Raw genomic sequence first — 15413 nt, 5'->3', positions numbered from 1 at the left:
AGCTTAACCGCCAAGCAAAAAAGGACACCATCGTAAATTCACAGTTTTGAGCTTCCGACCCTTCTAGAATTCCTCTCCTATATATACACACACAACAGTTGAATTTCCCTTTTTCATCACTTACATACATTTTCAATTTTCTCAAAAAAAAAGTTTGTGTAAGAAAAACAAAAATGGAAGGTGGTTATGGAAGAGGACGTGGTCGTGGTCGTGGTCGTGGAGATGGCAGTCAGGGTGGTGCTCAAGGTGGCGGCGGCGGCGGCGGCCGTGATAGTGGTGGAAGAGGTGCTGGCTATGGCGGAACTCACGGAGGTGGTGCTACTCATGGCGGAGTTGGCAGAGGTGCTACTCATGGCGGAAGTGGCGGATTCGGTCGTGGTAGTGGTGGTGGTAATCAGCATTACCAGCATCATCAACAACCTCGGCCACAGTTTCAGCAGCATCAGCAACCTCGGCCACAGTTCCAGCAGCAACCTCGGCCACAGTTCCAGCAGCACCAGCAATTGCCGCAGCAGCCGCGCCCATTCCAGCAGCATCAGCAGCAGTGGCCGCAGCAACCACCGCAGTACCAGCAGCAGCAGAGGCAGCAGCATCAGTACCAGCAGCAGCAGTTTCAGCAGCAGCAGCGGGCGAGTGGTGGTAGTATGGGGACTGGTAGGAGGTATTCTGGCGAAGGTTCATCTTCTTCTAACAAGCAACTAGCGTATGTTGGTGATGATTTTGCTGTTAAATTGCGAGAATGTGCTAAGTCTGTTCTCGATTCTGGTATATCTCTTTAAACATTGTTATAATTCACAAATATTATTATAATAATAATGTCGTCGTTATTTGCAAATTTTGTTTGATGGATTTTCTGCTTTGGTTATAGTGTTGTTTGGTTTGAATATTACTGTAGTTAGTTCCATTCTTATCTTATACGAATTTGAATGTTAATCATCTGGTTGATTTTTGACAATAAGTTGATGTGTGATTTGTGAATATTATATGGATTCTTTGTGAATATTCATCGTACTGTATATGTTTTGTGAATGTGATTTGCATTATTTTAATAATGATATTGATAAATTGTCTGGAAATTTTGTTTAATTGATTTTCTGCTCTGATTCTGGTGTTGTTTGGGTTGAATTTTAGTTAGTTCCATTATTGTCTGATACGAATTTGAATGTTGATCATCTTGATGATTTTTAACAATATTGATATGTGATTTTGTGAATTTTATTTTTGATTTGTGACAATATTGATGTGTGATTTGTGAATATTATATGGATTATTTGTGAATATTCATCGTACTGTATATGTTTTGTTAATGTGATTTGCATTATTTACTATATAGAATTGATAAATTGTCTGGAAATTTTTTTTAGTTGATTTTCTGCTTTTGTTATGGTCTTGTTTGGGTTAATTTTTAGTTAGTTTCATTATTGTCTTATACAAATGTTGATCATCTTGATGATTTTTAACAATATTGATGTGTGTTTTGCGAATTTTATATGGATTATTTGTGAATATTCATCGTACATGTTTGGTTGATATTACTGTATATGATTTGCATTTAACATGTAATAATAATGCTATAATTTCATCGTTATTCATTGTTCACCATATAATACTGATTAATTTTCTGGAAATTTTGTTGGATTGATTTTCTGCTTTGGTTTGGTGATGTTTGGGTTGAATTTTAGTTGTGCCATTATTACCTTATACGAATTTGAATGTTGATCATCTGGGTGATTTTCAACAATATTGATATGTGATTTGTGAATAATTAATAGTATATGGATTATTTGCATTGATATTCATTGTATATGTTTTGTTGATTCCATTTAGCTTCTTAGATCCTCTGTTTACCTTTTGTTTTATGCATAATTCTTGATACTAAGTGTAGAAATGTATGATTAGCCTAGCCTCATCGGCTTAAATAGGCTTTAACTGTCGGGGTTGTATGTGGCTAGACTCTCCTCCGTTTCGTGAGACGTTGAACAAGCGTGTTTGGTAACATAGTTTAAGGGTTTTTGGAAATGGGATTTATATTTTTTTGGTAGTCAGTTATGGTTTTATGTATGATGATTCAATTGGCTGAAAAGTAGTAATTACACTATTCCACATATGCTGTTGTTTTGATGGTATGACTTGTTTGTTCTCCTTCGATTGCAATATATAAGTTGTGTGGCATCCTATTGTTGTGAGAATTCATGGAATGAAGGCACAAGGCAGTTGGTTTTTGTATTGTAGTTGTAAATGTTCTGAATCAAAGAGCATGTGCCTTACAATACATTATTTTCTTCTTGCTTAGTTTTGCTTTATAATGAAGTGTGTTAATACGTTTTTCATTCTCAGTCAATCGTATTGCTTCAGGAAAGAAGTCGTCAGAGTCGAAAGGAGCTTATGATCGTGGAGATAAAGTGCCTATCAAACGACCTGAAAATGGTAGCTCACAAAAGGAAAGAAATGTGGAACTTCTCGCCAATCATTTTCATGTCGAAATTGATTCAAAAATTACAATTGAACACTATGATATTGATGTCAAGCCTGACGTCACATCTACCAGTGCCTCCCCTGTGAGGATACCAAAGGCTATTCTGAGTTTGATTATCAAAAACTTCTTTGAAAAAGAAGAACCAGATCTCATAGAAAAGTATGGTTTTGATGGCAAGAAGAACATATACAGTGCAGAGCTTTTGGGTCTTAAGCCAGATAAAGATTATACAGTGGAGCTTTCTCATGAGGGTGATGGGAGGGGCAGCAAATACAAGCTCAAAATCAAGCATATGGATACGCTGAAGCTATGTACATTGAATGATAATCTTGGTGGAAATGAGCTTCCCCGTCAAGTATTGCAAGGGTTGGATGTTGTCATGAAGGAGAATTTCAGGAGGAAAATGATCAGCATTGGCAAAAGCTTTTACGAAATCAAACCAAAGGACCCTCTTGGGTGTGGACTCGTAGTACCATCAGATGGGTTTAAGCAGAGTCTGAAGCCAACTTCAAATGGCTTAGCATTATGCTTAGATTACTCGGTTATGGCATTTCATGATTCAATTGACGTACTAGAATATCTTTCGAAGCTCTTTCGTCCCTTGAAGTTTGATAATGCTAACGGCCCTAATGCATTCCTTGGAAATCGGGAGAGAATTGAGAAGGCATTGGTAGGTCTTAAAGTTAGAGTGACCCATCGTTCTGATGAATCAATATATGTTGTAAATGGGTTGACAAACGAAAGTGCCCGTGACATTACCTTCACTGTTGGAACTCCTGACGGTGAGAAACCTACAAGATCTGTAAGTCTTCTTGAATATTTTCAGGAAAAGTATGATAAAGATTATCGGGAAAAGCATAAAGGTAAGGCAGTCATAGAGCATGAGAACTTACCCTGCCTAATATTTGGGAAAGGCAAAAGAGTAAATTATGTTCCCATAGAGCTCTGTAAATTGGTTGAAGGCCAGAGGTTTCCTAAGGATAATCTGTCTAAACTAGACAAACAAGCTGATCATGACTTGAAGGATATGTCAGTTTTACCTCCTGGACAAAGGAAAAGTAAAATCGACACCATGGTGAAACAAAAGCATGGAAATCTTGAGTATGTTGCTACAACCCTTGTTTAATGCAGTTACTCCTTCTATATGGTTCTTGTTTCACATTTTTCATAGTCTGTTATGCACACATTTAAGCTTGAATATCTTGAAATGCATGTTATATAAAATATTGATCACTTTGAGAAATGAAACATGTACGTGGAGATTTTTAATTTCGCTATGACTTTTGGCACTATTTATTACTAACGTGTAAATTGAATATATAAACAACAAATGTTATCAAGATAAATTAATGGGTAACTTTTGTGTGACAGAGAGTATTTATTAACACAATGTTACCTTTCATTTGCAATGAACTTTAAATGAGAGTGAGAGCAAGAACAAGAAAAAGAAATGGTAGGATTATTATACATGATTATTTACTTCGCTGATCCCTATTTGCTGCTGTCGTTTATTCCTGTGTGCTTTTCTTGATTGGCTGACACACTTATTTACAGGTTTTTTAGTGAACAATTATTAGAATTATAGGTAACAATCCATCTATAAGGTTTTAGTCTTCTTACTTCTGTAATATTTTATCAACATTTTTTTTTCTTCTGAAGGTATCAAGCATGTGTCTAGGACACTGTGTCCTGTCTCCTGTGAGTGTCAAACACTAAATTTAGAAATGCAACTGAGAAGAAGTTTAGAACCTACATTCTGATACGACGGTGGACATTATGTGATGAAATGCTTAATTTTAATCATGTTTGTTTGCGATAATAAGAGATTATGCTAGTCAATTGAGGCACCCACATACAGGATATGTGCACTATTTTCTGAATTTTATATAATGCTCCCTCTATCTCAGAAAGTTGGCTCTGCTATGAAAAGGTATTCAAAAATCGGATAGAGCATTTGTTGGGCTTTTTTTATTTTGCATTATTTAACAACCGATATACTTGTTGTCTTGCCATTGCTACTTTATTCCAATGCAAAAACTTTATTTTGTGTAGTCAAATTTATTGTATCATTTTTATGAATGCTATTTTTGACATTATTCTCTGTATTTTTATAGGGGTGATATTAGAAAAAATTTTGGAATTGATGTCACAAGAAGCATGACAACAGTCAAGTCTGGGGTACTGGAGCCGCCAAGATTGAAGTTGAGAAATCTAGATGGCTATGTAAGAGCTATAGATGTGGTTAAAGAGAAATGCCAGTGGAATCTTGTTAAAAATTTAGTCGTTGAAGGCACATCCCTTAAGCACTGGGCTGTTGTGGTATTCAACCATTGGAATTCTCAGGTAGAAGATGCGGTGATGTACTTTGTTCAGAATCTTGTTAGACGTTGCAAGACACTAGGGTTGCATATGGAGGATCCTCTGTGTACTAGATGGGCTAGCATGGATGAATTGAAAACGGCAGACTCAGTAACTCGTGTTCTGGAACAGGTTCAGCGTGAGGCACACAAAACTAATGAAAGTAACCTGCAGCTTGTATTATGTGTGATGGCGCGTAAGGTTGAGGGTTATAGGAATATTAAGTGGGTTTCTGAGACAAAGATTGGAGTTCTTACCCAGTGTTGCCTTTTTGACAAGGCAAAAATAGGGCAGGACCAGTACCTGGCTAATCTTGGCATAAAGATAAATGCTAAGCTGGGGGGTAGCACTGTTGAGCTTAATGATCAACCTTCTTTATTTGGTGAAGCTGCAGACCATGTGATGCTTATTGGTGCTGATGTCAATCACCCAGCTCCCTCGGATTCCAAGAGTAAATCAGTAGCTGCTGTTGTTGCTTCAATGAATTGGCCAGCTGCAAACAAATATATTCCCAGAATACGCTATCAGGAACATCGTCTGGAGGAAATTAACGGGTTTGGATCTATATGTCTAGAGCTGATAAAATGTTATGAAAACATAAATACAGTCCAACCAAAGAAGCTTGTGATATTTCGTGATGGTGTCAGTGAAGGGCAGTTTGATATGGTACTCAATAAAGAGCTTCAGGATCTGAAGGATGAATTGCAGAAAATAGATTACCATCCTACCATAACACTTATTGTTGCTCGGAAAAGACACCTGACACGCTTATTTCCAGCAGGGACCAAAATAAATGATAAAAATAACATACGTCCTGGCACGGTGGTTGATACAGATATTGTTCATCCATCAGAGTTTGATTTCTATCTCTGCAGTCACTATGGGAGCATTGGTACCAGCAAACCGACTCACTACCATGTCCTGTGGGATGAGCACAAATTATCTCCTGAGAAGTTGCAGCAGTTCATATATCACCTGTGCTTCACCTTTGCTAAGTGTTCTAAGCCTGTTTCACTGGTTCCTCCAATCTACTATGCTGATCGGTTAGCTTTCAGAGGACGAACATATTATGAAGCACAGCCTCATTCAGGAGAAACACCGTCTGTTCAAAATCCAGCTCACTCTCACATAAAAAACTTCATGTATTTCATCTGACTGGGCTTTGCTTCTCCTATGTTGCACTTCCACTCCATGGATTGGTCAAGGAAGTCTCGCACAGCTCATGCTTCTAAAGGTGTTGGCCTCATGCATCTTTAGGTTGCGTTTGTGCGTGAATCTAATACTCTTTAGCTTTGGTGTGTTTAATAATAAGGATAGATGTCCAAGTATCTGTTAAAACTTTATAATGTGTGTTTGAACTAAGTTTGATGTCTATTGTGGGTAGCCTTTATTTGTGTTAAGGCTCTTGTAGCCAAGAACAAGGTGATGCATTGATAGTATGTTATCTGGTGTTTGTGTTTATAATGTGCGTTAGCATGGATAATTGCAGGGTGTTTTTGTTACTGTGAAGGACTAGCTTGCTGCTGTGTCTCTGCACTTATATTAAATTATGTCACAAAATTAGTTTTCGAGTTTGGTTAGAATATAAATATAATGTCATTAACTTCGGACATAATTGCAGAAATGCTTGAAGCATGATGCAACAGCTAATAAGCTTTCTTTGTTTATTTATGGACTCACAATATGTTTGGACAACAAGTAATGGATGGGAGAGAAAGGGTGGGAAATAACTTTCTTTGTTTGGATAAACATCAGCATTTCCTTAAAATTGGAGGGAAAATAAAGTTGGCCTTTCCCCTCTTTCTCTCCTGTTCTTCTCCCTTCTACCTTGTTATCCAAACAAAGCATAAGATGCAAGTCGCTTTGAATTGATGGTTTTCTTCGAGATTAACCTATAGCTCCTCCTTGTGGAGTTGTGGGTACCGAAAGCCAGAAGCAAATGTTTCATGGGTTAGTAGTTTAATAGTCACTTGGGTGGAAGCAAGAAGCACATATAGTTTCTGTACAATGTATTTGCTTGCTACATCTTTTTTTAGGCCTAGACAAAATTACTGGCTCATTGAGTCATTCTGAATTAGTTTCGGATGACAGCAGTCTGAACTCTGTAGCCAATATGACAACCCAGGGGAAGAAACCACTTTGCTTAACCACTCTCTCCTTGTTTCAAGGTTTATAGTATTAACACTGCTCGATTTAAGGGCACTTGCAGGCTTGCAGCTATGTCTTCTTAGCAGATTAATAGTGATTTCTAGGATATATTCGACTCGTCCCAGCTTTGGCATTCAGTTTTACCCACAACAAGAAATGGAAACCACCCTTGTAGTTCTAAACAATTAACAATAAGCTGGACAAAAACAAGTAAAGCATGACAAAATACGGAGTAATAAGTTCATTTAAGCAGGATTAAATCAGTTAAACCAAGTCCTTTCATTCTCATGTGTCTCCAATTGTTGAGAAAGAGGGTTACCATTGTCTCGTTAAGTTTGAAAAAAAGATTTTAATAATTTCAAGGATATTATCATCAACAGAACTAGTAATGGCAGCACAAAATCAATCTTTTGTTAAATGGTGTAGACATAATTGTATTTCCAAAATCTGTTCTATGTTCAAATTCCATCTCCAGCAGGTAACATCGTCGTCTTTGACAGTTCTTACACAGACATTAAAACATACATGAACAATACATAGGTCCTTTCCATTGTACGCCAAAAACTTTTTTTTTTTTTTTAAAAAAAAAAAAAAAAAAAAAAAAAAAAAAAAAAAAAAAAAAAAAAAAAGAAGTTAATCTACATTGATGCATCTACTGGTTTCTAATACAGTCAAGCCTTAGCATCTTCAGCCACTGTTTCCACGGGTTCTCCCTTTGCTTTATCCATCGCGACAGCTTCCACAGATTCATTTTTCCCCGCTTCTTCACTTTCTTTTGTTTCTTCTATAAGGTACACAAAAATGTCAATTACCATATCAAAAGATCATTACTAACTTATAAAAAAAGCACCTTCTTACTCCATACATATAAGCATATATACAAAGTTCACATAAACAGAAAGCAGCACAAAGGCATGCATACAATTCACCAAAACTTCACACATTGCAGAAACACAAGAAAAAACACCACAAATTGATCAATTAAAGTTGATAAGATGACCGAGAAAATGTTCAAGTCATCTTCCAATGCTAACCTTCTTCGTCCATTGTATCATCCATATCAAAATCATCTTCCCCACCCATGCCTAATTTCTGCACAATATCGATTTTTATTAGCAATCATAGACTTATAACTCCACAAGTTAGAATTACATGGATGAATTGATTCAAGTAAAAATATATAACTTGTCTGACAGAATACAAATCAATGGAGCCTTTCGAAAAGCTACTGAAAACAAACAGTAAATTAGCACATAAGAAGGAAAATTTTAATTTTTATATGAGAGAGTTCAAAGCAAAATGGAAAAAGAAAAGCTTGATCGTAACAAAATTACAACAATCTCAGATTACACCACATAAGAAATGAAAGAACGTAAACAGGCATAAATTTTCTTGTCAACTGTCACCTAGAAAGCAGCACTTAAAATTCGTGATGCAGAAATTCTCTCTATTAATAATCAAATTTAACATCATTATAACATTGTGAGCCATGTTTAGATATTTTTCTGAGATTTCACTCCATAAGACTTCAAATACAAATAAGAGCAACAACCGAAACACTTTAAACACAGGAAAACTTACCGAGAAATCCATGTCACCAAAGTCAAAACTCTTCTCTGTTGCAAAGAAACAAAATGTTTCCATGAGTACAAGAATTAAAGATATATCAAGTAATACAATTAGCGTAGAGTAAATAACAAAGCTTACCATTCTCCTCATCTTCATCAACCCATTTATCCCAGTCAACCTTAAGGAAAACTGGCGGCTTCCCTTCTTCTTTTAAGAGCCTGCTCCACCATTTCTTCTCTGCTTTTTGAATAACATACACAATTTGCCTCACCCCAATGTTATACTTGCTCTCCTGGAATTGAAATTTACGAACCGAAGTCAGCTACACCAATATTCTACTGTGTAGCATAGCACAAACCTTGGTAAAAAAACATACCTCTACATTGATCTTATCCAATAACTCAATGTCAACCTCATAGGGGTTGCCATCTTTCATAGCTGAAAAGAAGAACTTTCCATCAGGCTCAAGCTTCAGCTTTACATCCTTGGCATCGGGTAACTCAACAGTTATATAGATCTTGTCAGACGTCTGAGCCCACTTGACAGTTGGGTGTCGGCTACAAACATTATGAAACATATCAGTATCTTTAGAGCTTGTCAAAGATAGACAATATTAGTGCCGGAGATTAAGCACAGCATTCTAATCAGATGCAATAGAATGGCCTATAACAGTTTTGCAAGAAAACAATTTTGCATAATCATACCATGTCAATTACTATATCATTTGATATCTATCAACCACTTAACAACAGCAAAAAGGGTCACATAATGTACATAGCTATTTCAAGGAGTATGGGATTGGCAAAATTCATACTCCGTAATTCATACTAAACTTACATAATGTATCAATGAACTATGAAACCACATGCATAGTCTGCATATATTGCACAGAATTGTCTCTTTCATCCATAGAACATACCGTGTACATTGTAATCGCCTACAAAACTACACGAAGGTCTCCCCCACCTATAGTGTGTAAGGAGCTTTTACAAAAAAAACCCCATAATAATTTTACACTAATCTTTACCACCTAAAACTTAGCCATTTACTTAAAAAAGGCACACCAGCAATTGAAAAAATAATACAAGGGTAAGATGTGTATTACTAAACAATTTAGGGAGAATGTAAACAAAGGGTAGACCAAGTTTTTACCAAATGAGATGTATAGCAAAACTAATATTGCATTATTCTTTCTATAAGTTTTTTAAGAAAAATTTTAAAATATAAATTCTCAACGGTTTTGTTTAAACATAGAGCATGAGTTTACCAAACGGATAAGATCTATACTAAATCAAGATCCGGTATATGGTATCCAATTTAAAATTCTTGTCACCCTATCAATTCTACTCACACAACCAACCGTCCAACACTACAACAATCATATGAAAGTGTACCAACCAAATAAAAGTTGGTAATCTTGGGATAATTTGCATCATATCCTTAATGGGTCGCTTGGTAAATAATTACGAGTATAAATTATGGTAATGGATATAATTAGCAGGTTTTTCTTACATAAGTACATACTACATTACCATATACTTTGTAGTTGAGTTATGACTAAACAAATTAGCCATAATACTACGTATAAATCTCTAAATTCCAATAAACTTAGAATAGGAAATTCGGTAAGTCCAATTTTTTTTTTTTTCAAAAATATATGAACAAGTATTAATTCTTAAATCACAAAGCTTATAATCGCATTAGTATATGCATTTCCGCCATTATAACTTCACTAAGGCTCCATTTGTTTTGAAGGAAAATAGTTTTGATTTTTTAACAAAATTTTCTATTCTCTAAAAGAAGGAATGACAATCCTCTGCCTCCTAATATGCTTTACACTCCTTAAACTTTCCTCTATAATTTTTCTTATAAATTAAACAACACTTGTTTAGAGTCTAACAAACTAACAATATTTCTAATATGCAATAATTGGGGGGGTTTTTTTTTTTTTTGTTTTTTTACTTTTCTTTCCAGAAAATAATCATCAAAATAGAAAAATCAGCAAGTTTATATAAGTTCCATAAGAAATACTCAAAAAATATACCATTCATAACCCAAATTTCATACCAATAAATAACAACACAAAAACAATAACAAGAAGAAATTCATACATATTCACCATGAATAAAGATATAATAATGAAAATTAGAAATAAAAAAAGTAATCAATTACCTCATTGTTGCAGAAACAGAGACTTGAAAAGACAGAAAACAATATGAAGAAAATTCAGATAAACAAAGTGAGAGAAATGATTCAACAACAATGGAAGATGAGAAGTGAAGGGGGTTTAATTATGAGAAGTGGTATGTTCTGGAAAATGCTTGGTTTTCTGCTTAGTTGTAGAGAGAATGCTGGAATGTTCCAGAAAAACCTTTCAAATACCAAACTTCTTTTTTTTTTTTTTTTTTTCTTTCGGTTCTTTTTCAATTTTTGGGTTTCAAAAGTTGGTTGTAGACTAATAGTCGGGCCACTTGTAAGTCATTTGTAGGGCCAATAGGGTTGCGGTTTGGATCCTAAATCGCACAAAATCGCAGAAGTGCGGTTTGTAATTTTTTCAAAACTCACCAAACCGCACTTTTAAAAAAACCGCAGTGCGGTGCGGTGCGGTTTGTGGTTTATCATACTTTATTAAAAATATAATTCTTCTTTTTAAAACATCACTTTTATTTTATTTTATAATTATTAGTATTCAAATGTTAAACTAGTTTTTTTAAACCATTAATAAACTAATAGTCAAAGATTAGCTCATATATTTTAGTTCTTTTTATATATTTTTTTTATTAAAATACAGTACAAAAACCGCATTAAAGTGCGGTTTGCAGTGCGGTTTGGTCTAAATATTTTTGGAAACCACACCAAACCACAAACCGCGGTTTGGTCATTTTATAAAACCGCACCGCAATTTTCAAACCGCAAACCGAACCAAACCGCAAAATTGCGGTTTGGTGCGGTCTAAACCACACTCTGTACAGCCCTAGTCATTTGAATGAGGGGTCAATAGTAATTCTATACATATGCTGATATGTCTTAGATGGGGTCGGATTAGGTTGGACTGAAAGATCAAAATTATTCATGTTCCATTCAGTGGACTAAGGGTGTTTTTATATATTGAACGGATAGGAGTTGAACTGAATAGAGCTGAAGTGAATTGTTTATGAGATTAGAACTGAACTGAACTGAATTGATTGGAGAACTTTTAATTATCATTTACTTATTGCTAAATATTGACCTTATGAAAATCAAATTAGATCTCCTTGTTTTCATCCTTCCGGCGCATTTTGTCCTCACTCATGCGCACCCCGGGAAAACTTCCCAGGAGGTCGCCCATCCCAAGACTACTCCCAGTCAAGCACGCTTAACTATGGAGTATTCTTAGCATATGAGTCTCCTAAAAGGAAGATGCATCTTGCTGATATGAGTAGTATATCAAACTCCTTTAAAGCAATCATGAGGGGTATTACATACACCCCCACTTGAAAACGGCAACGCCCCCGTTGCGCCTGGAAGCCTGAGGACTCCAGTATTACGCCTAACGGCAACTGGGTAGCCAAAGTGTTACATCCAGTCTGGCTATGGCCATATGGCCCCAGAATTCTCCCCCGCTAGACGACTGACATAGGATCAATTATCCACGGTCAGCACGCCGTCGCAAGCTTGCTCTGATACCATTTGTAACACCCCGACCCCAAACAAATTAGGGAGGGGCCTATTGTCACGAAATGCGCATCGAGGGCCAACAACTGTCCCCACAGACCAACACAAGTCCTTCCGGCGCATTTTGTCCTCACTCATACGCACCCCGGGAAAACTTCCCAGGAGGATATATATATATATATATATATATATATATATATATATATATATATATATATATATGTATATATATATATATATACATGTATATGTATATATATATACATGTATATGTATATATATATAGATGTATATATATATATATGTATATATATATAGATGTATATATATAAAAAAAAAAAAAAAAAAAGAATTAGGCCCAATTCTTTTCAACAGACATATACTACGTACAATTTTAATTTTGAATTATTATTATTGAAATAATTTATTTTTCCCCTTTTCATGAAGCAAATTACCAATAGGTAAGTTGTCAATAGGTTTAAAAAAAAATAAAAAAAAAAGTTGTCAATAGGTACTAACTTTTATATGACAGGAAAAAAAAAAAGAATGAAAAGGTCATTACAAATTAACATTTTTGTAAAAAAAAAAAAAGGTAAAATACATTGTCCATAGATAAATACACATATTCCTCCTTCCCCCCAGTGGCTCTAAGTAGTCGAGTACTAACCCATGAAGCATTTTAAGCAGTACTGATAGTAATCATTTAACTCTCGAAGACTTGAATTTGTTGAGCATGGGACGTGGAACTGCTACATGTAATTTCACACCATTTAAATCCATACCAAATGGTACAGATTACAGAACTACAGAATAGTGAGAACCAGGGTTTTCCATTGCAGGAGCTGCAGCTAGTACATTTCCTGATAGCCATCGGACCTGAGCACAGGTTGCAAGAATCATATCCGTTGTTACCAATTTGCAACCCTGCTCACAGTCACATATAGCAAATTCTGTGTTTCTGAGGGGTTTTTTTCTTTTCTTTTTTTTTTTTTTTTTTTTCACAATGCAGCTCAGGTTTGTAGACCATTCATTGAGTCACTTAAGAAATTCAGTATAGCTAAGCTAACAAATAATAGATCGTTCTAAGGTTAATTCTTATAGAGAAACAAAACACTTCACAAGAAAATTATTGATACATATCACATCTTATGTCGATACATGGCATAGCTTACATTCCTAACATCTTCACAGTTCACACTTTATCTGATACCATGACTTAGGTCCCTAAGCAACATAAGAGCAATTAAAATCCCTCTATTTCAGATTAAGCATGAATTGGGTAACTTCACCTGAGTTTCCGAGGAAAGACTAACCATGACTGACTCCTTGTTTCATTCTTCACAGCTGCCAAAATCTTTGTTCTGAAAGAGGTGAGACCACAAGTGGCACCAGCTGCAGATTCTGTCTCATTGAAATTTGAAGGGAGGAAAGAAGCAAAGGGATTAAAGATTGAAATCATGCTTAAAAAAAATTCAGATTTATTTGTTTGATTCATTCCCGTACAAATTCCAGTATAATTGTTTCGAATTGATCTGCCTATCAAATAGATCCACTATAAAGTGGTGCAACAATCAAGATTGTTTCAGAGAAAAGTAACATGTTATAAAGTTATGGAAACAAAATTTTGTGTAACCAGCTTCAAACATTACACATAAGCCACTTATAAGAAAACTAGTGTATCTCAAGGAGCTCTATCGAAGGGTCGTGTATCATTGTAACAAGTCTCCCATACAGCTTCCATTGCATCCTTGGCAGCTGTTTCAGAGCAGTGAGGATTGGCCATCACTGATTTCATTACTCTTCTCTTCACACAATCTTGTTCATGACCTCGGAGCTTCATATAGCCACGCAATAGCTCTCGTTTGAAGTGGCAATCACCACTCAAATGGCCAACGCGAATCTCACTACAAGCATGATGAGCACAATTAGCCCAATTTAAGTTTTTTGCTGTACAATCATCATAAGCATGAATGAGCTCATGAATCAGAACTTGGTTGACCTCATCTTGCATGTTCATATAATTGCTACATACCATTATCCCTCCACCACGAAGATAACCACCACTAACTTTTTGCTTACAATCAACAGCTTTTATGAAGTTATCTTCAATGCTACACCCTGATTTTTCCAAATTCTCCATCAAAAATCTCACCATGGGAGTTCGCAAGCTTCTCTGGATCATCTTTTGACACTCTTGCACAGATACACCATCACCATACACCGTTGATGGAAAGCTTTCTGTCCCCCCTTTGGCATCAACCGTTTCACCTTCCATTAAGGCTTCCACCCACTGCGATTTTGAAACTTAAATAAATAAGGCATAAAATCTCTATATTAATGCCAGACAAATTGTGCTATTACCAATCAAAAAGCCTTTACTTTTGGCACTACACTACTGCTGACTTGTCATGTAAGAAGCAAGTGAAGTTGAAAACTTATTAGCAATTGCTAGCAAAACATCCAAGAAGCAAACAAATAAGTAATAACCCATCAAGTCCTATCAATAATGGGGATGACAAAAATAAACAATCCCAAATTTAAGAATTTGGCCTTCAATTCAAGATTGTAAACATAGTTACACATAGAGAGAAACATAGTTTGCAACATAGCAAGAGACAAGAAAATTTATTGTTTACAGGTTACAGGAATTCCAGCTATATACATACAGTAGTCTAGAGACATCAAATCAATTAAATGAATTAGCACATCATCAGAGCGATTTTTGTTTTTTTTTTCTTTTAACATGAAAGACATAAATCTAGCTTTGGTATTACCTAGATTTTTCCCTCCGTAGCAAAGGACCAAAGACAAAATCATATCTTATGACCAAGACAATAAGTATCGATCACCGCAAATATGAAGTAGGAACTAAATGTGTTTCAATTTTGATGAATCAAAGCAATCAGACTCAGCAGCTAAACTCCAACATCCAACCTCCTAGAGTCCCAGCTTAGTTGAAGCCAAAAAGGTAACCCTAGCATCGTAAAACTCCAAATCAAACTGAATTTGTCGTTGCACCACACATCCACACCTAAGGCAACAAATTCACCTTTCCAAGTAACAAAGCTAAAGCCATTTATCCCACACCACTAATAATTAGCATCAGTAGCTTTAAAAGACTTGCCTCGCCCAAACCCCATCAACCAAGGGAATCCACACTTCCTTATCAGGCCCGTCCCTGAGCGAGGGCAGGAGGAAGAAATGCCAT

At 35.8% G+C, this 15413-nt stretch overlaps 1 protein-coding gene and 2 pseudogenes across 3 annotated transcripts; 1 reads left to right on the top strand and 2 right to left on the bottom strand.

Annotated features, from left to right (window-relative positions):
* On the top strand, positions 1 to 6315 carry LOC145616937 (protein argonaute 2 pseudogene; annotated as a pseudogene). Its single transcript, XR_014107680.1, has 3 exons — positions 1 to 765; positions 2338 to 3577; positions 4591 to 6315. The product of XR_014107680.1 is annotated as a protein argonaute 2 pseudogene (transcript).
* Positions 6316 to 7619: 1304 nt separating this feature from the next.
* LOC145618376 (co-chaperone protein p23-1-like) lies at positions 7620 to 10854 on the bottom strand. 2 transcript variants are annotated; one of them, XM_081673146.1, is made up of 6 exons: positions 10724 to 10853; positions 8928 to 9108; positions 8690 to 8843; positions 8564 to 8598; positions 8017 to 8074; positions 7620 to 7766 (listed from the first exon to the last, which is right to left on the bottom strand). In XM_081673146.1, the coding sequence occupies exons 1-6, from the start codon at positions 10726 to 10728 to the stop codon at positions 7654 to 7656; spliced, it is 546 nt and encodes a 181-aa protein (XP_081529272.1). In that variant the 5' UTR covers positions 10729 to 10853; the 3' UTR covers positions 7620 to 7653. The 2 variants fall into 2 exon arrangements, with proteins under 2 accessions (XP_081529272.1, XP_081529273.1); XM_081673147.1 differs by having other exon boundaries at positions 7622 to 7763; positions 10724 to 10854.
* Positions 10855 to 13809: 2955 nt separating this feature from the next.
* LOC145618170 (mitochondrial inner membrane protease ATP23 pseudogene) lies at positions 13810 to 14480 on the bottom strand (annotated as a pseudogene).
* Between the last annotated feature and the right edge of the window lie 933 nt (positions 14481 to 15413).

The sequence above is a fragment of the Chenopodium album genome, chromosome 26 (assembly GCF_948465745.1).
Source record: "Chenopodium album chromosome 26, dcCheAlbu1.1, whole genome shotgun sequence".
Taxonomy (NCBI): domain Eukaryota; kingdom Viridiplantae; phylum Streptophyta; class Magnoliopsida; order Caryophyllales; family Amaranthaceae; genus Chenopodium; species Chenopodium album.
The sequence above is the reverse complement of the archived record's forward strand: the minus strand, read 5'-3'. Positions and strand labels throughout refer to the sequence as shown.